The sequence below is a fragment of the Elephas maximus genome, chromosome 13, assembly GCF_024166365.1.
Source record: "Elephas maximus indicus isolate mEleMax1 chromosome 13, mEleMax1 primary haplotype, whole genome shotgun sequence".
Lineage (NCBI taxonomy): Eukaryota > Metazoa > Chordata > Mammalia > Proboscidea > Elephantidae > Elephas > Elephas maximus.
Window position 1 is genome coordinate 55115697 of NC_064831.1, and position 24704 is coordinate 55140400.

At 42.2% G+C, this 24704-nt stretch overlaps 1 protein-coding gene and 1 non-coding gene across 3 annotated transcripts; both read right to left on the reverse strand.

Annotated features, from left to right (window-relative positions):
* Positions 1-1867: 1867 nt before the first annotated feature.
* Positions 1868-24701, reverse strand: SPG21 (SPG21 abhydrolase domain containing, maspardin). 2 transcript variants are annotated; one of them, XM_049905283.1, is made up of 9 exons: positions 24568-24701; positions 20451-20537; positions 17042-17203; positions 11389-11469; positions 9142-9287; positions 5644-5752; positions 4804-4911; positions 3681-3821; positions 1868-2571 (listed from the first exon to the last, which is right to left on the reverse strand). In XM_049905283.1, the coding sequence occupies exons 2-9, from the start codon at positions 20511-20513 to the stop codon at positions 2455-2457; spliced, it is 927 nt and encodes a 308-aa protein (XP_049761240.1). In that variant the 5' UTR covers positions 20514-20537; positions 24568-24701; the 3' UTR covers positions 1868-2454. The 2 variants fall into 2 exon arrangements, with proteins under 2 accessions (XP_049761240.1, XP_049761241.1); XM_049905284.1 differs by lacking the exon at positions 17042-17203.
* Positions 5928-6062, reverse strand: LOC126057405 (small nucleolar RNA SNORA9). The gene has a single exon (XR_007512495.1). It is a non-coding gene; the product is annotated as a small nucleolar RNA SNORA9 (small nucleolar RNA).
* Positions 24702-24704: the final 3 nt, after the last annotated feature.

Genomic DNA, 24704 nt, shown 5'->3' on the forward strand with positions numbered 1-24704 from the left:
AGTCAGAGGCAAAAGGACAAATATTGTATAAGACCACTGTTATAAGATCTTGAGAAATAGCATAAACTGAGAAGAACACATACTTTTGTGGTTACGGGGAAAGGGGGGAGGGAGGGTGGGAGAGGGTTATTTACTGATTAGTTAGTAGATAAGAACTACTTTAGGTGAAGGGAAGGACAATACTCAGTACACGGAAGGTCAGCTCAACTGGACTGGACCAAAAGCAAAGAAGTTTCCGGGATAAACTGAACGCTTCAAAGGTCAGCGGAGCAAGGGTGGGGGTTTGGGGACTATGGCTTAAGGGGACTTCTAAGTCAACTGGCAAAATAATCCTATTATGAAAACATTCTGCATTCCACTTTGAAATGTGGCATCTGTGGTCTTAAATGCTAACAAGCAGCCATCTAAGATGCATCAATTGGTCTCAACCCACCTGGATCAAAGGAGAATGAAGAACACCAAGGTCACACGATAACTATGAGCCCAAGAGACAGAAAGGGCCACATGAACTAGAGACTTACATCATCCTGAGACCAGAAGAACTAGATGGTGCCAGGCCACAACCGATGACTGCCCTGGCAGGGAGCACAACAGAGAACCCCTGAGGGAGCAGGAGATCAGTGGGATGCAGACCCCAAATTCTCATAAAAAGACCAGACTTAGTGGTCTGACTGAGACTAGAAGATTCCTGGCGGTCATAGTCCCCAAACTTTCTGTTGGCCCAGGACAGGAACCGTTCCTGAAGACAACTCATCAGACATGGAAGGGACTGGACAATGGGTTGGAGAGAGATGCTGATGAAGAGTGAGCTACTTGTATCAGGTGGACACTTGAGACTGTGTTGGCATCTCCTGTCTGGAGGGGAGATAGGAGGGTAGAGAGGGTTAGAAACTGACAAAATTGTCACGAAAGGAGAGACTGGAAGGAGGGAGCGGGCTGACTCATTAGGGGGACAGTGAGTGGGAGCATGGAGTAAGGTGTATATAAGCTTATATGTGACAGACTGACTTGATTTGTAAACGTTCACTTAAAGCTCAATAAAAATTATTAAAAAAAAAAAAAAAAAAGATTTAAGAAACATTGCAGCCAAACATAAAGTGTAGGCTTAGTATGGAACCTGACTGGAACAAGTCAGCTGTAAAAAGACATTTGTGGGACAATCAATGAGTAGGAACACTGACTCGATATTAGATGATATGAAGAAATTATTGGTAAATTCTTAAGTGTGATAGTGGCATTATAGCTATTTTATCTCTTAAAGGTACATACAGAAATATTTATCGATGAAAGGGTACAATATTAGAAATTGCCTTAAAATAATCCAGTCTTGGGGAAATGTGTGGAAGAAGTGAGTGTGGGTTAAGAGATGTAACAAGACTGGCCATGAGTTGATAATTTTTGAAGCTGGGTGATGGGGACATAGTTCATTATACTATTTTTTCTACTTATTTGTGTTTAAAATTTTCCAATGAGGTAGAAAAAAATAAGGTATGCAAAGTACCTGGCACATAGATGCAGTTTAACAGATGATAACTGCTGTTATTTCACAGTGAGCAAACTGTGATTTAGGGAGATTAAATAACTTGCCTAACCCCAAAAAACCAAACCCACTGCTGTTGATTCTAACTCATAGCGACCCTATAGGACAGAGTAGAACTGCCCCGTAGGGTTTCCAAGGAGCAGCTGGTGGATCTGAACTGCCGACCTTTTGGTTAGCAACCAAATGCTTCACCACTGCGCCACCAGGGCTCCACTTACCCAAAGTCACACAGAATTAGTGGAAACTACAGCACGCTTCTCAGAAAGCACAGCCCGTGTCTGTGTCTGCATAGCCTAGTCAGGCAGCTACAATAATCACAAAAGCCACTTAATGAAATTGAATTTTTATTCGAAATGACTGTAGTGGCTCAAAAGACAACAGCTAAAACCCAAAACAATTTGCATAACTGGAAATTAAAAAGAGTTGATTTGCAGGAGAGCAAATGGTGGGGTGATAGCCTTGGCACTCTGGTAACAATTATAATCAAGAAAGCGTAAAAACAACAGATGTCCTTCTAATGCGCAATCGAGATGGGCAGCATTTACAGCAAGTTACATAAAAAGAAAGAAAGAGAAAAGAAAAGGAAAACCCCCACAAAAATCCCAAAGCTCAGAAATTAACATTCACTGGAGAAGACAGTGGTGAAGACTTTTGGTAGCAAAATTCCCACAGTCCTTAAATGGGATTACTTCAAAAGGACTTCTTCAATTCAAAAGCTAGAAGAACTGAAGAGGGAACAGTCGCACTGGTTTAGAAGAACTGCCTCCTGTCACAAAGGTGACAACCAGTCCTACGTCCAAGCCACAGTGATAAGCAGAGAACTCGGCCAACCCGAACGGAGGTGGACAGGAGCACTGACGTCACCGACTGTAGGAGAACACGCTGGTTGGAGCATCCTTTCAGAAAAGCCAGTGCTACTGCTCCTCCTGGCTGATGCTAAAATTGCCTTTCTGCACCTCCAGCTCCTCGGCACTGACCATGGACGGGTCGATGGCCGCATATTTGGTTCCGTGGAACTGCAGCAAGTGTATCTGGAGAAACGCAGAGTCGTTATTTTAAACGGCTGCCTTACAGAGTGTCATGTCTACGGCCTCATAGAAAAAGCTGGTAGGAAAATGTCACCACAGTATATGAATGTTTTATACCTCTAAAATTCTGGAGTAACACACACTAACTAGAGAAAAATTAGAAAACATAGGAAAGTCAAAGAATTTTTAAAAATCACAATTTGGGACCTTTGCTCCTCACTCCTCTCCACCTTCCTACAAACTCGTCATCGTTGTTGTTATTAGTTGCCGTGGGGTCGATTCCGACTTGTGGCAACCCCATGTGTGCACAGCAGAACTGTATTCCATAGGGTCTTCAAGGCTCTGACCTTTTAGAAGCAGATCACCAGGCCTTTCTTCCGAGGCATCTATGGGTGGTTTTGAGCTGCCAACCTTTTGGTTAGTAGTCCAGCATTTAACCATTTGCACCACCCAGAAACTCCTAAACTCTCCATAAACATCTTAAATGGCGGCGTGTACCTTTCCCCTCCGCTGTAAGGTAGCTCCTTCCTCCTTCTGCTATTATGATCAACATCTCTAGGCATCAAGTTTTTCTATGTTTAGGATCCTTTCCTTGAAATACATTTCCAGTGTATCAATAGGATCAAAACACATGACTGTTTTAGAGGCTCTTGATACTTCTTGACAAATGCCAAGGCAATCACTTCTCACTATAGAGTGTCCACTTAGGAAGAGGATGAGGAGGTATTGTTGGAGTTGTTTTTTTTTCATGCGTTAAAATTAGATCATGAAATAGCTTCATGGGACTCAGATTGAACCCGTCTAGGTTTGGTGTTCTGCTTTGGTGGATGTCACCGTGTCCAGGAGCAAGGCCACTTTTTGCCAAATGGCTACCTCAATGTGTGGATGTGTGCCTGCTGTCCCTAGAAAAGGGACGGTGGAGAGTCGTGTGGGTGTCTCTAACACACCTGTTTGAATTTCCTACAGATGATAAATGTAAGCCACTTTTACCCAGTCAATGCTTCATTGCTGCAGAGAATTAAAGTTCCCTTATTTCACCATCCAAAAAAAAAAAAAAAGCACTTTATGCTTCAAGCCATACGTGCTGCTCCAGCTTCCAGGCTGGGACTCACCTGTACATAGAGATTCACCTCTGCACTTCTGCACAGGTAGGGGAAATTGCCTCCTGTTTTAAGGTGAGCTCTCCGGGCACTGGGATACAGTTTGTACATTTCTTCTTTAGCTTCAGTTGAAAGTGCACTCTGGTCAAACACCTTTTAAAAAAACACAGGCTGAATTGAAACTTACCGATATTTTAATACATTCTTCTCACATTCTAGGAAGTGCCACTCCAATAAGCAGCATTCTTTTTCATGAAGAAAGAATGCCAAGTCGTGCAGGCCAAGCCATCTCCCAGTGCCAGGCCCTGGTGACTTCTAGCTCCAACATAAGATAATAGTTACAGACTCTGCTGCTAGATATCTTTTCACATTCTTTGGGAAAGAAATCCTACAGTGAGTTTCCCTTTTCCTCAAATGTAGCTGACTCCATTAACAGAATATTCACAGTGAAGAACAGCTATGGAAAATGCCAACTAACTTCAAAGAGATCATGGAAACCCTAAAGGAAATTTTACATTTTATTATTAGTTAAAAACAAACACTTAAGTTTATGCTCAAAGGAAAAAAAAAATAAAAAAATGAAAAGAGTAGAAGATAAAAGTCCCAGTCCTTTCCCCAGGGAGCCACTGTGAGCAGTTTGGAGCATAAGATTCTAGGCATTTCCAATGCCCATACAAATTTGTTTTACACGCACAAACGTTTTTCAAAAAAAAAAGTAATTTGAAATTCTCAACAAAATAATATTAAAAAAAAAGAAAAGACAAATTCTACACTTAAAAAAAGTGTTGATTAGTAGACTGTGGAATTGTCAATTCTCTGCCCTCACGAGGCACCTCCTGGTTGCTGCCCAGATGTGTAATAGCTAAAGTGCAGTATCTGTTGGAAATACCCTCAAATGGGTAAGGACTACCACTTCTGCATAAATCTATTTTGATTTCATTGGTGCTGCCCTGCCCAAAAAACCTAGGATGAGTCATAGCAGGTTATATGGGAATGAGGCAGCAAAGGGGCAGGGGAGGACGCAAAGGCGGCATTTGAAGAGGCACGTTAAAAATTAGAGACTAATTATAAGGAGAATACTGACATACATATTGACAAAGGTAAAGCATCTCTTTTAATTAAAAGGGAAGCTTACATCCATAATGGTCACAGGGATGTCCCGAATTTTATGAGGTTCCACATAAGAATTCTGACAATTCAGGGTAAGTCTTGAAGCCAGTTCACTCTGACCCAAACTTTCCAGCTGCAGGAAGAAACATGGGTAAAGTTTTTGAGTTAATTTTGTTTTTTCATTTACGTCAAATCCACAGACAACATTTGTGCTTGTAAAGGTGGCAACAAGTGTGGTGGGGTCACACAGGCTAACAAGGTTGGAAACATAGTGTATCTGAGGGCCGTGAACTGGGCCTCTCAGGTGGCAGCATTCTCCCATTCTGGGCACATTGGTAAGGTTCTACAAACAGAACCTGAACTTCAAAGCCGTCAACCCAAACCGCCGGCTTCAGTCAGGTCCCTGTGGGCAGCAGGCTAATTCCTGCAGCTCAAAGGTGCCAGATAAACACATACGGAACCTTAGAGCTCCAAGAGACCTCAGGAATCATCTAGCCCACCTGTTCTTAAACAGAGGTCTACAGATGTGGAACACAGAATTGCCCTGGGGTCGGGAGTGGGAGGCGGGGTAAAAATACAGATTTTGAGACCCCATGCCCTGGAATTCCAGTTCAGATGGTATGAAGTTGCATTTTTAGAAACGGTATTTGTAAAAGCTCCCCTAAGCAATTCTGATAAACAGCTGGTTTGGGAAGCACTAATGTAGCCAAATTCTGATCACTTGGGAGGTATTCAAGTTAATATGGAAGACTGCTTAACAAACACCTCGAAGACATACTCAGTGAAATAGCTACAGCCTCAGGAACCAAGCAGACACGAATATTGTCAGCATAAGGTGTCCCCAGCCCAGGGCCACAATCCTTACCCTGTCCACCATGAAATCAATGGCATCAGCCATCACAGGGTCCACTGGGCCAGATGAAAAGTTTCCAAGGACTATTTTTTTTAGCATAAATGCTGGCATCAGCCAAAAGCTGTAAAAACAAAGAGCTGATAATTTACACTTCCGAGACTAGTGCACATAAATGGCAAATATCCGTTCAACACCGAAGCCTTGTATTAGCTAGGTCCTTAAGATCTTGAGAGAAAAGGACCTGGTCCCTTCCTTCAAAGAGCTCAGCATCTAATTAAAAAAAAATTTTTTTATTCAATGGTCTGAAGCTTCTATAACCTTGCTCTGTAGATGGTGTAGAGCAAGGCCTCAAACCGTGTCAAAACTGTTCTTGCAAGCCTGGCAGGAATGCACAGGGCCACTCCAAACCCAAGCACGCTGGAGGCTTACACACTTTTCCAAGCTCCTAAAGAATTAGGATGTAATATGATTAAACTTTTATTTGAGGATGTGGAATAAATTATAAGCAACATTTCAAACTACTTTTACCAAGGCAGCCATTCTGACGATTCTAAGGCTTTCCTTTTTAAATTGGCCTATTCCCAGGGGTTAAGCTATTTCCTTTGGAAAACTGAGCACTGAAGAGAAATAGTCCTTCCTTCAGGCTGATATCACCTTTTTTTCTTTTTAAGTTTTAAAATATGCACTTAATAGATGTTAGTGTAACTACCTTTTTATATACCTTTTTCCTCTCTTTTATATAATTTATTTTTGTTGTTGTTGAGAAGACACACAGCAGAACTACACCAATTCGACCGTTTCTCCATGTACCATTCAGTGGCACTGATTACATTCTTCGAGTTGTGCAACCATTCTCACCTCCTTTTCAGTGGTTCCGCCTCCATTAACATAAACTCAATGCCCACTAAGTTTCCTATCTATTCTTTGGAGTTGCTGCTGTCAATTTGATTCCATATACCTAGATCTTAAATATCACCTTTTGATTAACTGATATTTCAAAAGAGACTTCAAAATAGTACAAGAGAGCTACTGCATCTCCCAAAGTTTGCTACTATTAGATTCAGTTGGACCAAGACAATTTGATCTTTATGGATTTCCATATATGATCTTTAGTTGATATTTATTCTATTAATTTCAAATGTTGAGAGCCATCATGGAGGAGAAGCAAAATTTCTCTAAATCTATGCTGAAAATTACTTATACAATGGTACAGATTGACAGTACAAAAACAGAAACAAAACCTGTTGCCATCGAATTGATTCCTATTCATAATGATCTACAGGACAGAGTAGAACTGCCCCAGAAAGTTTCCAAGGTTGTAATCTTTACAGAAGTTGACTGCCACATCTTTCTCCGTTGCAGCGGCTGGTGGGTTTGAACCACCAACCTTTTGGTTAGCAGCCAAATGCTTAACCATTGCACTACCAGGGCTCCTTAGACTGATAATACCCAAACTCGTTGCTGTCGAGTTGATTCTGACTCATAGCGACCCTATAGAACACAGTAGAACTGCCCCACAGAGTTTCCAAGGAGCGCCTAGTGGATTCAAACTGCCAACCTTTTGGTTAGCAGCTGTAGCTCTTAACCACTATACCACCAGGGTTTCCAGACTGACAATAGCTTGGCTTAATTAGTACAGAATCTCTGCTTTGAGCACTGTGCTCTTTTAAAGAATTACCTATATGGGATAAAAGTGACAACAGCAACTCGAAAGGTTAGATAGGAAACTTAGGGGGCAGGGAGTTTATGTTAATGGAGGAGGAATAATTTGGAAAAGAAGGGTGAGCATCGGTGTACAACTTGAAGAATGTAATCAACGCCACTGAATTGTACGTGTAGAAATTGTTGAACTGGTGTATGCTCTGCTGTATATATTCTCTACAACAAAAATAAATTATTAAAACAAAAAACAAAAAAAGTGTAGGGCATCTTCTGATATATGTTCTTAGTGGACAGCCTTGCTGGAAGCTGGGCCTCTCTGCAAGGACCAGTCCTCGACCTTCCAGTTAACCTTCTAAGTTCTCACCTGCCCCCACCGCCTTCTCATTTTTGAAAGGCCGTGATTCCTCAGTTGGCACTGGGAGGGAAGACCAGGGCTTTGCTGGAAGCTCTAGCCTCAGGGTGTAGCATACCGTAAGCACTAAGACAATGAATACAAAGTAGCTGATATGCAAGAGCGCAAAGTGGGGGGAGACCTAGTATTCTGACAACAATAAAAATCACTAAAAATAATCAATAAGCTCTAAGTGCTCATCTGGACATGATGTTTTTGTAGCTGAAGTGGACAAGAAATGGCTGTGTGGATGCTGAGTGATAAACTTCTGAGATAACATCGAAGATGTTCTAAAGATATCAGAGTACAAACTAAACTCTATCGTGAAAACCATGAAAACAACGTTTACCTATAAGATTATCTGAAAATCATACTGATCACCAAGATGGGCTTTTTTTTTAGGGTAGAGTCTACCCTTGCCAGCAATGAATACATTATTCATTAAACCAGCTTTAAGGTACCATAGATACCTATCAAACTAACTGAAACGAATGAATCTATGGGATGGCTCCAAGGAAACGGGTACCCCACTGGATGCACCACAAGCATTTCCACCTTTCTGAAGAGCAGGCTGATAACAAGGGCTGTTGAGGGGCAAAACACCTGCTGGCTGAATGCTCCGGTCTTTCCATTTTGGGAACATATCTCAAGGAAATACCCCAGAAAGAGAGGAAAAAAGGTAATTTGTACAAAGATAATTACAGTAGAACAAGGTGAAAAAACTGGGAAAAGCCAAATGACTAATGTAACTGTCAGTCAATACATAAAAAGCTAACGGAATGCAGTATCAGTTATAAATGCACTAAGGAGAAACTGTAAACGCATATGAATGTCTTTACCAAGATAGACATTCTGATATTATGCAAGAATAAAAAATAACTTAGAGTAATGGAAATAGTTTAGAGTTCATCCAATACTTTTTAAATTAAAAAAAAAAATTGTTCCCAATTTTAAAAGCCAGGGACATTTCAGAATACAGAAATAGATACAGCCCTTTCCTCACTTGCTGTTGCTGTTAGCCGCCATCGTGTCAGGGCCCAGCTCATGGCGACCCACTGCACAACAGAATGAAATGCTGCCCGATCCTGCCCCATCGCCGTGATTGGTTATGGATAAGACCACCGTGATCCATAGGGTTTTCCGCGGCTGGTTTTTGGAAGTAGATCACCAGGCCTTTTCCCCTAGCCCATCTTAGTCTGGAAGCTCTGCTGAAACCTATTCAGCATCATAGCAACATAAAAGTCTCCACTATCAGATGGTGGCAGCTACACGTGAGGTGCCTTGGCCGGGAATTGAACCTGGGTTTCCTGCATGGAAGGCAAAAATTCTACCACTGAGCCACCACTGACCCCATCCTTTCCTCCCTCCAAACCAAACAAACTCCAAAAATTCAACATTTTTCCACATTCTAATGAACAAAAATAATGAAAACTTTGGCAGAATGTTTACTTTCTTACCTGTTTGCGGTCCACGTTTGGTTAAAGATGGAGGTGTCACTGAAGGAATTACAGAGGATGAGGGAGTGGACTCTGGGAGACTTGTGAGTGTACTCGGCAAACTTCTGGGCCAAAAAGCCTCCCAAAGAAGCCCCAAAAAGGTGAACCTAATTATAAACAAACACAAGGTGGATCCTAAAACATTGGTCAATCCTGAACATGAATATTGAAAAAAAAAAATTTAATTGTTGCCAACCACAGAATACGTCATCACTAGCCAACAGACTGAAATATCTGTTAACAGTTAGAAATTAGGAAATACTACATTTAAATGCAATTTATACACCCTGTCAAGAAAACACAACTGTACATCCAGATTATACAAGTGAAAAAAAACATTATTTGCAAATTGCTTTATAGAAAATGACACCACTTAGTAGTTTATTTAAGAAAACTTGTTGTTCTTCGATGCCATCAGGTCGGTTCTGACTCACAGCGACCCCTATGTACAACAGAATGAAACACTGCCTGGTCCTGTGCCATCCTCACAAGCGTTGCTATGTTTGAGCCCATTGTTCCAGCCACTGTGTCAGTCCATCTTGTTGAAGGTCTTCCTCTTTTCACTGACTCTCTACCAAGCATGACATCCTTCTCCAGGGACTGGTCCCTTCTGATAACATGTCCAAAGTATACGAGATGAAGTCTCACTACCCTTGGTTCTAAGGAGCATTCTGGCTGTACTTCTTCCAAGACAGATTTGTTCTTCTGACAGTCCATGGTATATACGATATTCTTTGCCAACAACACAATTCAAAGGCATCAACTCTTCTTTGGCCTTCCTTAGTCACTGTCCAGCTTTTGCATGCTTATCAGGTGGCTGAAAACACCATGGCTTGGGTCAAGCACACTTCAGTCCTCAAAGTGACATCTTTGCTTTTGAACACTTTAAAGAGGTCTTTTGCAGCAGATCTACCCAACGCAATGTGTCGTTTGATTTCTTGACTGTTGCTTCAATGGGTGTTGACTATAAAATGAAATTCTTGACAACTTCAATCTTTTCTCCATTTATCATGATGTAGCTTATTGGTCCAGTTGTGAGGACTTTTTTTTATATGTTGAGGTGTAATCCATACTGAAGGCTGTGGTCTTTCCTCTTCATCAGTAAGTGCTTCAAGTTCTCTTCACTTTGAGCAAGCAAGGTTGTATCATCTGCATATTACAAGTTGCTAATAAGTCTTCCTCTAATCCTGATGCCTCATTCTTCTTCATATAGTCCATTTTCTCAGATTATTTGCTCAGCATACAGACTGAATAAGTATGGTGAAAGGATACCCTGGCACACACTTTTCTGATTATAAACCACACAGTATCCGCTTGTTCTTTTCAAATGATTGCCTTGGTCTAGGTGCAGGTTCTGCATGAGCACAATTAAGTGGTCTGGAATTCCCATTCTTTGCATTGTTATCCATAATTCGTTATGATCCACACAATCGAACGCTTCTGCATAGTCAATAAAACACAGGTAAACGTTTTTCTGGTATTCTCTGCTTCAGTAAAGATCCATCTGACATCAGCAATATCCCTTGTTCTTCATCCTCTTCTGAAAACTATCGTCCAGTATTTCCGCTCCTAGGTATATGCTTAAGAGAAATGAAAACATATGTCCACACAAAAACTTGTACACAAACGTTCATAGCAGCGTTATTCATAGAAGCCAAAAAGTGGAAACAACTCAAATGTCCATAACTGATGCATGAAGAAACAAAATGTGATATTTCCATACAATGGATTATTACTCAGCCATAAAAAGGAATGAAGTAATGATACAGGCTACCATATGGAAGGACCTTGAAGATATTACGCTAAGTAGAATAAGTCAGTCACAAAAGATCACGTAGGATTTCATATAAATGGAAGGAAGAATGTATGCTTCCATTTATATAAAATGTCCAGAATAGGCAAATCTGTAGAAACAGAAAGTAGATTAGTGGTTGCCTAGGGCTGGGAGGTGTTGGGGAGAAAAGGTGAGCGACTGCTAGTGGGTACAGGGTTTCTTTCTGGGATGATGAAAATGTCTTAAAGTTGATTACGGTGATAGTTTCACAACTCTGTGAATATATGAAAAACCACTGAATTGTACACTTTAAAGGATATATTGTATGTGGACTATATTTCAATAAAGCTGTTTTGACAAAAAGAGAGCACCAGGCTTCACAATGTAAATGTTGCATCAGGATCACAGTAAATAGTTAGCTTCTGGGTACTCACTTTATCCAACTGTAGATGGTCTAGAAGTTTTCTGAATCCATCACAGAATTCAAGATGGTCCCAATAAACTGGATACTGTAACTGCAATCATAACGATATTTTGTTATCTCTTTTTAAAACCATAAAGGTAAAATGCAACTGTATAGATCTCAAAAATTCAGGACTCATGTAACAAACAGCATTTCTCATTTGCTCAAGCTCTGCTCCTTATTCAGAATATATGAAAATAAGCTCTCACCTTCTCTTAAACTTCATAATTCATTTTACCTAACAGACCAATTAAAAAAAAAAAGAATAGCTATGTAAACACTCTCTACTGGTAGTACATGAATGACAATTTCAGTTCACATCAACTTCCTTTCCAAACAGTTGAGACACTCTGAGGTTCATGGGTGTATACAGCAAAACTCATCCCAGTTAAGAAAATACTCTTTTTCCTTAAATCTAATTTCATTCTAAATTATCCTCCGGAGAACTGGGGGGTGGGGGTGGGGGGGTCTGTCCTAAGAAGAACTCCCTCTCCTTTTGGTCGCATCTCTTTAGGGAGTGTTCAGTAAAACTGTTCCACGTCTTTTAATTGACTTAGTCATTCTATCTGATTTCTTCTACTTTTATTCGTGACAAAAAAGTGTGGTGCCTGACCCTAAGTAGCCCATCAATGTTGGCGATGATGAGGAAAAAGAAGTACAAGTTACCAACTCATTTCCAGGGGACTCAGGCTTGTCACTTAAGAATTCCCCTCTCTTTAGACAAAACAGGCTTGTTGTTTTAAGAATTTAGATTCATTTTGTCTTTGACAAATCATCAGAATAGATACCATCATGTAAATCATGAGCTAACTTTAGATCTGATATATGTTACTCCTACTATTAAGATTTCCTCTTTGGATAAGATTTCCACCATTCTGAGACACTCTTTCTAACAGAAAATTTGAGAATATGAGTCAGATGATAACATAAAAGAAAAGGGATATTTTGATGAAGACTTTAAAAATAGCTGTGCCTTACACAGATAATAAAATTGTATAGAACTTAAGACATACAAATAAAGCTGGAAAAATCTGAACCAATGGATCGTATTAATGTCAGTATCCTGGGTTGTGATATTGTACAGTAAAACATGCGAGAACTGTAACCTGCATAAGGTGGTTACCTGTCATGGAAGGAAAACTCAAATATTTTCCACTAATAGAGGGAAAAAAGGTAAGACCACACCTTGTCAAAGGCCAAAAACTTGAAAAACAAGGCAGTCCCGTCGAGTTTCAACTTTCCCAGGTTTCACCGTACAGGCAGTCCCTGAGTTATGAAAGTCCAACTTAGGGACAACTCATACTTGCCCTTTAATGTTGTGTAACTTTGCCCTCACTTTGAAAGACTGAACCAACCCCTAAACCAAGAAAACCAAACCCAGTGCCATCGAATCAATTCTGACTCATAGCGACCCTACAGGACAGAGTAGAACTGCCCCACAGGGTTTCCAAGGAGTACCTGGTGGATTTGAACTGCTGACCTTTTGGTTAGCAGCTGTAGCACTTAACCACTATGCCACCAGGGTTTCTGAACCAACCCCTACTAGTAGCAAATTCTTCATCATAATCACCTTCACTTGCTGTATGCGCAGCTTTTAAATCATTGAAAAGGCTTCGAGCCTTTTCTTGCACTAACCCCCTCCCACTGCCGTTGAGCTGATGCCAACTCATAGTGACCCCATAGGTCTTCCAAGGCTGTGAATCTCTACAGAAGCAGACTGCCACATCTTTCTCCCACGGAGCAGCTCGTGGTTCCGAACTGCTGACCTCTTGGTTAGCAGTCGACTGCTTTAACCACGGAGCACCAGAGCTCCTTTCTTCCACTAAAGTACATGTAAAGCTAAATAAGAACTATATGCACCCCTTCCGGCTTACCTACAAATTTGACTTACAGACACAGTTAGGAACGGTTCTTGTTTGTAACCTGGGGATGAGTCAATTCTGACTCATAGCAACCCTACAGGACAGAGTAGAACTGCCCCATAGGGTTTCCAAGGCTGTATATCTTCAGGAAGCAGACTGCCACATCTTTCTCCTGGGGAGTGCTGGTGGGTTCAAACTGCCAGCCTTTTGGTTAGCACCCAAGCAGTTTAACCACTGTGCCACCAGAGCTCCTTCACTGTATTATAAAAACCAAAAAACCAAACCCGTTGCCATCAAGTTGATTCCAACTCATAGCAATCCTACAGAACTGCCCCACAGGGTTTCCAAGGAGGACTTGGTGGATTCAAATTGCCAACCTTTTGCTTGGCAGCCTGAGCTCTTAACCACTGCACCACCAGGGCTCACTGTACTACACCAAAAAGAAACCAAACCCACTACCACTGATTTGATTCCAACTCACAGGGACCCTACAGGACAGAGGAGAACTGCCCCATAGGGTTTCCAAAGAGCAGCTGGTGGATTTAACTGCCAACCTTTTGGTTAGCAGCCTGAGCTCTTAACCACTGGGCCACCAGGGCTTACTGTACTATAGTTCTGCAAAATGTTAGTACTGCAGGAATCTGTTAAGTGTACAAGGGACTTCTCTGTATTACTTCTTATAACTGCATGTGAATCTACAATTATCTCGATAAAAATTTAAATTAAAAAAAAAAAGACCCATTCATCTTAACTGTTAGATACTAACAATTATCTAAATGTCTAAAAAATGTTTCCTTATAGGGTCGAGCAGTCTCATCAACTGTTAAGGACAAAGTAATTTCGAAGATACTGTTGCCTTTTCTTGATTCATTATCAAGCTGATGAAATAGGGAAAGCCCACAGCAAGAAAATTAATGGCAAAGAAGAAATACCCGGCCAGAAGGTAATTTTTTTTTTTTTAAGAAGGTAAGGCTGATGTGATCTGCTGGTGTGGAGTGATAAACACACTGCAGTACTGTCAGTCAGCACAGTGCTCTCAAGTGAGACAGACAGACTCCTGGGGGCTGTTTGGATTCCCTCTCCTGGCTAATCAACATGGCCACCAAAAAAGATACTGTCATGGATCTTAGGCTGCAGAGGGCTAGGATGGGGTGGAACCCACCCTGTTCTCCTGGGGTACTTACTGTACTTGAAGAGCCATGACTGACAACCTAGACAAAAGGGAAGCTGATGTTTCAGAGACTCAAACATGTCACATGAGGCGAGGGGGATGGTGAAAACGCCAGAGATATTCAGCCAGAGAAGAAAAGGGTCGAGAAGGTAGCAGGTAGTGTTGGTGACAACTGTTTTTTCAAGTAAGTAAAAGGCTGTCAGGACGAAGAGGAATTGGATTTGTTTTGTGTGACCCCAGTTGGTGGTAACTCCAGCAGAATTTTTGGTTACCTCCCGAGAGCATAGAGATCTGACCCACATTTCTGTCCTTTAGACAGTAAATTAAATACGTAACAGCAGTACTCCCACCAGGAGTACCATTTACATTTTAACATTCCTGGTCGGAGAAACAACTGCCAGCTCCAAAGCACTAAAGAAGGGTCTCTCTTCTTCCTGGAAGTTAGGAGACCAACCTTGATTGTTTACACAGATGAGGCAAGCCAAAAAAAAAAAAAAAAAATCAGTCACAAGCAACAGTGCCCTCCCCATCCACATCTATCTCTCACAAAAGGAGATTCAAGAATGATTAGTGGAACAACCTAGGTGCCCATCAACAGATGAATGGATGAGCAAATTATGGTACACACAATGGAATACTATGCAATGACAAAGAACAATGATGAATCTATAACACACCTCACAACATGGATGAATCTGGAGGGCATTATGCTGAGAGCAATAAGTCAGTCACAAAAGGAGAGATATTGTATGACTCCACTATTATAAAAACTCAAGAAAAGGTTTACACACAGAAAGAAATAATCTTTGATGGTTAGAGGGAGGGGAGGGATGGGGAAGGGAAACCACTAACTAGATAGTAGACAAGTGTTAACTTTCGTGAAAGGAAAGACAACACATAATATAGGGAAAGTCAGCACAATTTGACCAAGGCAAAGCCACAGAAGCTTCCTAGACACATCCAAACACCTTGAGGGTCTGAGTTACCTGGGCTGAGGGCTGGGGACCATGGTCTTAGGAGGCATCTAGGTCAATTAGCATAACATAGTTCATAAAGAAAATGTTCTACATTCTACTTTGGTGAGTAGCATCTGGGTTCTTAAAAGCTCGCGAGCAGCCATCTAAAATACATCTACTGGTCCCATCACATCTGGGGCAAAGGAGAATAAAGAAAACCAAAGACGCAAGAAAAATATCAGTCCGGAGGACTAATGGACCACCCACATGAACCACAGCCTCCACCAGCTGGAGCCCAGAAGAAATAGATGGTGCCTGGCTACCACCACTGACTGCTCTGACAGGGATCACAACAGAGGTTCCAGACAGAGTTGGAGAAAAATGTAGAACAAAAATTCGAATTCACAAAAAAAAAAAAAAAAGACTTACTGGTCTGACAGAGACTGGAGGGAGCACCGAAACTATGGCCCCTGGGCACCCTGCTAACTCAGAACTGAAGCCACTCTGGAAGTCTACTTTTTAGCCAAAGATTAGGCAGGCCTATAAAACAAACAATAACACACCTGATATAGGAACAGGCTTCTTAGTTCAATCAAGTATAGGAGACTTAATGGGCAACATCTGCCCAAAAGCAAAGATGAGAAGGCAGGAAGGGACAGGAAACCTAGACAAATGGACACGGGAAACCTGGGGTGAAAAGGGAAAGGGGGAGAGTGCTGACACACTGTGGGGATTGCCACCGATGTCGCAAAACAATTTGTGTATAAATTTTTGAATGAGAAACTAATTTGCACTGTAAATTTTCACCTAAAACACAATTAAAAAAAAAAAAAGATCAGTGGAGAGCTAGCTTTAGACCAAACTCTGCTATAAAATATTAGAAACAAAAAGTTTCTTAACCAAATTGTAAGGATATAAGCTAATTAATGAACCTCATCTCAAATGTCAACAGTTTAAATTAAAGGAAGCTTTCAGCCGCCTGTATGTTAGAAGCTCCCTCTGTTGTCTAACATTCCGCAGTCAGCTCCCCGGGAAGCAGTGGTGTAATGAAGTGAGGAGTGGAAATGCAGACCAGAGACTAAGACTGAGTTCAGCTCCTCCTGCCACCACTTTCTGGCTGGGTGACCCATGGTGATCACTAAAATTACCTGGACCCCAGTTTCCTAATCTATAAACAGGACAATACTTCCTACTATTCAGGGCTGTGAGAAGAATTACAGGGAAAATGCACAGAGAAGCTGGGCGTAGAGCAGGCGTCCAATAAACGTCTGTTCCCCTTGAGTGTCTGTGTACCCACACCACCATCCTTCAGAAAGTTTCATTTCAAAATGGAACAACCGGAATGGAAATAGTGAGGGTGTTCACACACTGTGACGAATGTAACCAATGTCACCTAACAATTTGTGTGGAGATTATTGAATGGGAACTTCAACTACTTCAACTACTATGTAAACCTTCACCAAAAACACAGTATTATTAAAAAAAAAAAAAAGATTTCATTTCACATTTCACAATACGAAAACAATATCCTACCTCAATAAAGGTCATGCCCATTACTACAGCTGATCAGAAACAGAAGCACAAAAAAACACATTGCCTGGACCTGAATTTTAATGTCAAATCAATAATACTTACAGCTATAACCCGGTAACCCCATCCAGTCAAAGCCAAAATCTGCCGGAAAAATACATCTGCAGTCCCACTCACGGGGGGCAGAAATATGAGAGGGCACCTGATACTTCTGGGGCCTGCATCATACAGTGACCATATCTTACTGTCGTCATCATCTACGATAATCTGGGGGGAAAGTTGTGAGGAAACAAACATGAAAATCTCACGCATTGGGCTTTTCTATTATTTTATGCTATAATTTCACAGACAATTTTAATGCCACTGTCTTGCTTGTTACAAAACCAGATACCATGTTAGCATGCACGTCAACTGCTTTGCTCTCCTTTTCCTTCTTCAGTGTTGACATATCAGACAGAACTGCTTTATAGCTTCCCAAAACCAAAATCAAACCCATTGCCATCGAGTCTATTCTGACTCATAGTGACCTTACAGGACAGAGCAGAACTGCCCCATAGGGTTTCCAAGGAGCACCTGGTGTATGTGAACTTCTGACCTTTTGGTTAGCAGCCGTAGCACGTAACCACTGTACCACCAGGCTCCAGATCTTCTTAAGAGCTGCTTTTTCTACTTGCTTTTTAACATTCCTTTCCATCCACGGTAATACGATGAAATCTATTTTGTTTACCATCAAAAGGAAACTCTGTGTATGGCATCTTATTTCTTCCCCATACTTCTGGCTGTGTGTGTTGTGTACGTGTGTGTTGTGTGTGTGTGTGTGTACAGAGGGAGAGTCATCTATAGTCACCCTGCAATGTGTGTGTGTGTGTGTGTGTGTGTGGTACGGAGGGAGAGTCATCTGAGGTCACTCTGCAATGTGTGTGTGCGTGTGTGTACAGAGGGAGAGACATCTGTGGTCACTGTGCAATGTGGCCCAGAGGACAGGCTGGAATCAGCATGGTATGAACAGGGGAGGTAACAAGACAAGGCTCCAGGCTCTAGAAATAAACTGGGTAAAGGTGGCCCAAGCTCAGAAGGTGCTTCTGGAACCTGACCTTGACCAAGCCTCCTGGGGGAGACTTCCGCTATAGAGGAGGGATGAGACAGGTGTAGGTGTAACTGTCCCAGGAGAAGGCTTCAAACCACTCAGTCGGGGGTGGGAGTGTGGGCGCAGGGAGAAACTGGCTTTTTTGGGAAAAGTGGGGGGAGGTCACCAGGAACTTTTTTGATTTAGTGGTTCTTGACTGGCAGGGGAAAAAGATGAGCATTAAATGAGCTGAGGCAAGTCAAGTGCTCAGCACAGAGCTTGGCCCCGAGATGAAGTGTTGAGTAAGTGCTAGCTGATATTATTATTTGCTGCATGATAGTATATTTTTTGTTTTCTTTGGCTGTCTTTTGGTGTTATTTGAAAAAGTACAATAACTGCTTGAACATTTGCCAATGCAAATCAATATGTATCCTACTTTTATGTTAAAAAAATTCAAGGCTTCCAGATTCTTTTTTTCTGAGAGCTCCTAGTGGCAGTCCTGTGGACTCTGTGGTGTCACTGGCGTCACCAGAAGCAGACAAATGAGGCAAGGCAAAGTCCAGAAGAGCCTAACAATTCCCTTTTGGACTTCCCCAGGCCAGGAATGTGACAACAATATCTCACACTCACGCTTCTGCCTTCTGTGTTTTGCTACACACATTCTGGCTTTTCATGGTTTTTTTTTGCTCTGATGGCAGTAAAAAAATCTCTTAGTGGCTTTCAATACTGTGTTACTCTTGTAATTACTCTTACAATTAATCTAATCCAAGGTGCACAAATCTTTAAAATTTTCTAGGAAATTATTGCAACATCCCAATTTGGAAGCAAAGTAACCAGAACAGCATGCTCTGAAAATCAGCCATAAACTATTTGCTTTCCACTTCAACTTTCTCGAAGTTCCGCGCGTGGCAATTTCGTCAGAACTCCTTTAGAAGACATTGATAACACCTGTTTCATATTTTAGAATCTAGTACCACAAATTTTCAAGCAAACTTATAATGACTGACCACTAGAGAGAATTACAGTAATGAAATTATTTCCTGGAACTACATGTAAGAACATTTAGCCAGCTTGGGTTGTTCGGGGTCTTGTGATCAGCTTGCTGATAGAGTGAATCCGTGAAGAGGAGTCACTTGTGGGGATGGGACAGTGTAGAAGAACCTAAGGGGTCCACTCCCCTTTCAGCATAGGTAGTGGTCAACACGCCTTTGGTAAGCACGCCAAGGGTATCTGGCTTTGACACCAGGTTAACCTGATTTCAAATCTGGACTCCACAAGGCCTTAGATTTTTTAAGCATAAAAGCAGGATACACATTGATTTGCTCTGGCAAATGTGCAGGCAGTTAATGTACGTTTTCAAATACCAACAAAAGGCAGCAAGGAAAACAAAACTTAAACACATTAATTCATCTTTAGGAATCTCCAGGTTTCCTTTTTCTGTGAAGTGAGCTCACCACTACATACCTTGTTAAGCTGTTGCAAAAATCAAATGAGCTATCTGGGCAGTTCCTACAACAGTGCCAGGCATATAGGAGGTATCCTGCCATACTTGCCAAAATGGAAAGTAACTTTGTGATTAATGCAAACTTGCATTTACTTCCACAGCTGTCTATCCTGACAAAATAACCATAACAGAGACATAAAGGATCTTAAGATCATTAAAAAAAAAATCACTGCCGTTGAGTCGATTCGACTCATAGCGACCCTAAAGGACAGAGTGGAACTGCCCCATAGGGTTTCCAAGGAGCGCCTGGTGGATTTGAACTGCCAACCTTCTGGTTAACAGCCATAGCGCTTAACCACTACACCACCAGGGTTTCCCTTAAGATTATAGTAGTCTAATATTTCTGCAAGGGAATCCGCCAAGATTTTACCCAGTGGCTTAAACAGCCTTTGTCTAGTGTGATCCCATAACACTTAGGATTAATTTGGGTCTCAGAGTCAGGCGATAAACTTTAAAACAAGTATTCAGGGTTTTTGGACAGCCCAGGCAAGTAAGGCTTGTAGACAATGACGATGGCAGAGTGAGACTGTCATTGCAAATAGGGGATGTGTGATGTAACCCACGTAAATCTTAAATCCGAGGAATAGAAAAGTGCTTTATAACAGACTCTGACTGCACTTACTATACAGTTGCTGTTGCTGTAAGCTTTCCACTAAACTACACAGAGCAGCACACATACAGCTGCTGGCTTGAATATATAAAAGCAATTATAAAATAATAAGAATAGTTATACCTTCTCATAGTTTTGAATGAAGTCTCGAAAGCTGACTGCACTTGACAGGGCCGGAGGCGGGGTAGCGGGGAGCCTCACACTCTGCAGCCCAGGGTCCTGATACTGGGCAACAGCCTTCCCTCTCAAACACTACTAAGGCATAACGCCTAAAGCACACACCAAAAACAACACAAGATTTTGCAAACAAGAGGTGCGGTAAAACCAGACATACCTTTTTGAGAGGAACTGTACTTCTAAACCAGTTATAATCAGGGGAGGCTTTAATTTCTCCCATGATTAGCTGAAATGGAGGTTAATCCTGAAATAAAAGCACAAGGCATTTCATGTCAACAATTCCTGTTTACATCAGAACTAAGTGCACAGTCTGGACTAGCTGTACCAACAACAGTTTTAAGAGTAAAACTGAGGAAATGGCTTATTTTACCTTGTCAGTACACACTTAAACTACAAAAAACAACTGGGTGAAATTCTATAATCTTAAGAGCTGAAAGAGCCCTTAGAGAGCAGTATTCTAACCCCTCTAATTCCTCCAGCAGAGGAATCTGGTCTGGAAAACATAAGTGACTTACCCGAGATCACGTGGCTATGGCAGAGCTAGGCCCAGGCCCAGGCCAGTCTTTCCCCGACATCACACTGCCTGTCCTAGTTAAATGGTTCAGAACTGCAGTACCATCACCCACCTCTGAAAATATTTTAAGAATCATTTTTAATAAAGACGTTTGTTCCTCTCTGACAGAATCATGGGGAACAGTCCACTCTTGAGAAAGGCGATGTAAGCTTGCTTCCTCAGAAGTTCACAATATGCTGTGAACCTACCTCTGGTGGGACATAACCTCGCAGGTAGTTCTTAATGCAAAATGAAGGAAAACCTCTGTTCATACTGATGCAGTTAGATGTTATATAATATTCTCTGAAAGATCTATGATAAGATACCAGCATAGACTGGAGCACTATACCTAACAACAAAATGAAACATCTGCTTTTATACAAAAAACTGCGGTCTTTTGTTGTGAGGTTAGTGATTTCTGGTTCTTCTAGCTCTGGGACCCTGGATAAATCACTGGCCGTCTTTGGGCTTGTTTTCTCATCTATGACTTGCTCACTACATACCCTCAAAGCCTAGAACAGTGAGTGCCTGGCACATGGCGAGCATTATTTACTGACTAAGTGAATATGTCCTAAGGCAACTGAATTAGGCAATACTAGAGTCCTTTCTAACCCTGGCAATTGTATGAGCTTGGGACGGGTTGAACACCTTCGGTTTAAAGGCTGTCCTTCTTTGCTCAGGCATCTGTTATATCATAGCAGGAACCGGAAATTATAGTTCCCTGTTGTAGAGTCTTATTGATAAATGAGGAACTTCCACCCTAGTCATCTGTTTGGAAGGATTCAAATACTTGCTTTGCACCCTGCTCTCTGCCCCAGGGCAAGCCTGGATTTCCTGGTAGGGCTAAGACGAGTTCGAGACTCTAGGATTTTATTCCTGGCTGACGCTGAACTGTCGTTTTAGACGGAGTCCTCTGGACTGGCAAGGAGTGAGGGGTTCTAAATCCAGTGGCGCTCTTCCTCCTTAGCCCTTCAGGAACACAGGACACGCAGCAGTCTCTGCTGTCACCTCTAACCTTGAGGTGTTACTAAACTAAACCCTAAAAATAAGGAGACAGTAAATCTAGACATTCCAATACTAAACTTGATTTACAACTCGGACATTGTAATAATGGTCTCTTCTCTCAAGGCTAAGACGGTAGTTTTAGAAAAGCTTGTTAAAATCATAAGTTGCTTTGAAGTACCAAGAAAATCATCAGCCAGTCTTGTGCTGAAAATCAATGTGCACAGACGTGGTTATTACTCACACAGAAATAAAGAACACCATTCTCTGCATATCCATTTCATCTTCACAAATATTACCACGTTGAAAAATCTAAGCCACCTGAGCTGGAGTCTCTCCCTAAGCTGATTATTACTTTTAGTTAAAAGCAACTAGCACATATAATTAATCCTGTTGTATTTTTTTACCTGGACGGATTTGAAATACTAGACATGTTACAGTAATGCATCACTAGAAACAATTACTCTATCCTATAGGAAGCAATATAAAAAACATGTTTAGCAAATAAAATCTACTTGATAGATTTATAAAAACATCTTAGCTAATTAAAGGCAGAAAGTCTGCTTCTAGATTCCCCAAATTTGAGATAAAATAAACTTCAGAGTTTTGGGATCAATTGCAACATACAAACCAAACTACTGTACAAACATGCATGTACGCATCATACAAAGGCATGCAAATCCACTCAGTCACAGACTTCTTCCCCACAGCAGGCGATCAGTAGAAAGGAGTTCCTTACCAACAGTCCTCAGTCCTATTCAAAACCACCTAAGTATTATAACATTTTATAACTAACCCTGCTGGATGGAGATATAACATCCAACTGTGACTAAATTTTTATGGAGACAAGTGATTGTAACACTTGTGCTAGTTTGGCAGTACTTGAAAGGCAACAGAGATACCAAATGTTACGGCTGACCAACAGACATCTCCCTGGAAAAAATCTCACTGCAGCAAAGGCAAAGCAGCTGTGAGTGGTAGGAAAAGGAAAGTTTGTTCTCCTACCTTTTTTCCCATCCACTAAACCAACCAGTAGCTGTGGAGACAATTCTCACTCCTGGCCATCCCATGTGTTTCAGAGTAATAATTTAATTTATTGTTCACAGTTTTGGGATCAGTTGCAATGTACAAACCTAACTACTATACTAACAGGCATGTACGCATCATACACAGGCACACAAATTCACTCAGGCACAGACCTCTTCCCCACAACAGTAAGTGGAAAAGGGTTCCTCCATAGGTTTTTCAATGGCTGTGATCTTTCAGAAGTACATCACTGGGGCTTTCTTCCAAGGCACCTCTGGGCAGATTCAAACCACCAACCTTTCTGATAGTAGCTGAGTGCTTAACTGTGTGCACTACCCAGGGGCTCCTTCATCCACTGAAGTCACAAGACGTACATTCTGAACACGGCAGAGAAGATGAACCAAGGCTGTGACCAAATTGACCAGTATTAAACAAGAACGCGCATCGTGAGCTCAATACTGATTTGATCTCTCACAATTCAGTTCTTCACAAAACACAAAAGCACCTTTTCGTGCTGGTCAGAAAAGTGCCAAATAGATTAGCCTCAATCTTGCCTAAGGAAATCTGTCCTAGGGTGTGCTGAGGACACCCAGTCCTCCCTGGCCCTTATGCTGCTGGACAACAAAACTGTCAGCCGTTGAGCCTGCCTGGAGGATCAGACACTTGTCCCTCAGGATTTCAACAGAACCAGCCAGGTTACAGGCAACAAAATGGCCTTCACAAACGTTTAAGAAGTCACATAATGAGCTTACCCAGTCAGAGACTTCCCATCTTTTACCTCAACCCATAGTTGATCTACATATGGACAGTCTCTGATTGTTATTAATACCAACAATAACAAAATAATAGTACCCAGGAGTCTCTAGGTGATGCAATCGGCTTTTTAAGGCAAGTCTCCAGACCTAGACACCAGCACATAGCTATCTTTTAAATATATTTTCAGGGAAGATATATCCTTTTCTTCAGGAACCTATTCCATTATTTTCTAAACTTCATGGAAGAAAAAGCTGTCTGCTCAGCATCTCTTCTGTGACACGGCATCTTGTGCTCTCGGTATAAAAGTTTTTGGAAATTCGGACACAACTGTTAAATTACTCCTCAGTCTTTCGGATTTTTGTGCCAACTGGAGCTGGACCACCCCTTGTAGGTGAAAACAAAGCAGCAGCCTAAGCCCAAGCCTGTAGCTCCCCAGGAAAACAGACATCCTAGCGCTGTGACTTTCCTCACCCTCATCCACGAGCCTCATACCTGGCCTTCCTCAGCAATGACAAAGGCATTTGTGACTTTCAGGCTGAGGTGCAATCTCCGAAATAACCAGCCTCTGCCCAGAGTTCCTAAAAGTTTACCGAAAAAAATGTTCCTGGCTGAGGCTGCGTAGCCCGGGCTGGGTTTACAGGAGGATGCCCTGCCTGGGCAAGCTCCCCGAGGCGACCCACACACAATCCCCCACCCACCCTCACCCGGGCCCACCGGTTGCAGCCACATAAAGGCGGAGCCCCAGGCACAGCGACCACCCCCAGGACCCAGGTTCGGCCTCAGACACACAGACACAGACACACACAGGCTTGCAGTCACGCACACCGTCACATGGACCTGCCCACTCGGGGCCACCCGTACAGTCACACCGACCGAAGCAGCCGCGCACCCTACACACGCCCCCAGCCCACTTCCCACGGCCTCGCCCACCCCTCACCTGCCGTGGTCAGCCCACGGCCCTTCCCCTTCAGGCCCGGCTCGGGCCGGGGAGGCGGCTGGCCGGGGAGTCGGGGGTCCGGGCCCGGCACGAGCGCTCAGGACCCGCAGGGCGGACGGCGGCAGGGGCGCGCTGCA

Coding starts and splice junctions, on each gene's coding strand:
- SPG21 (XM_049905283.1), bottom strand. CDS start 20,513: ATGGGAGAAATTAAAGCCTCCCCTGATTATAACTGGTTTAGAAGTACA. Junction 17,204..20,450: donor GTACAGTTCCTCTCAAAAAG/GTATGTCTGGTT, acceptor CTTTCCCCCCAG/ATTATCGTAGATGATGACGA. Junction 3,822..4,803: donor TCCCTGTGACCATTATGGAT/GTAAGCTTCCCT, acceptor TTTTTTTAAAAG/GTGTTTGACCAGAGTGCACT.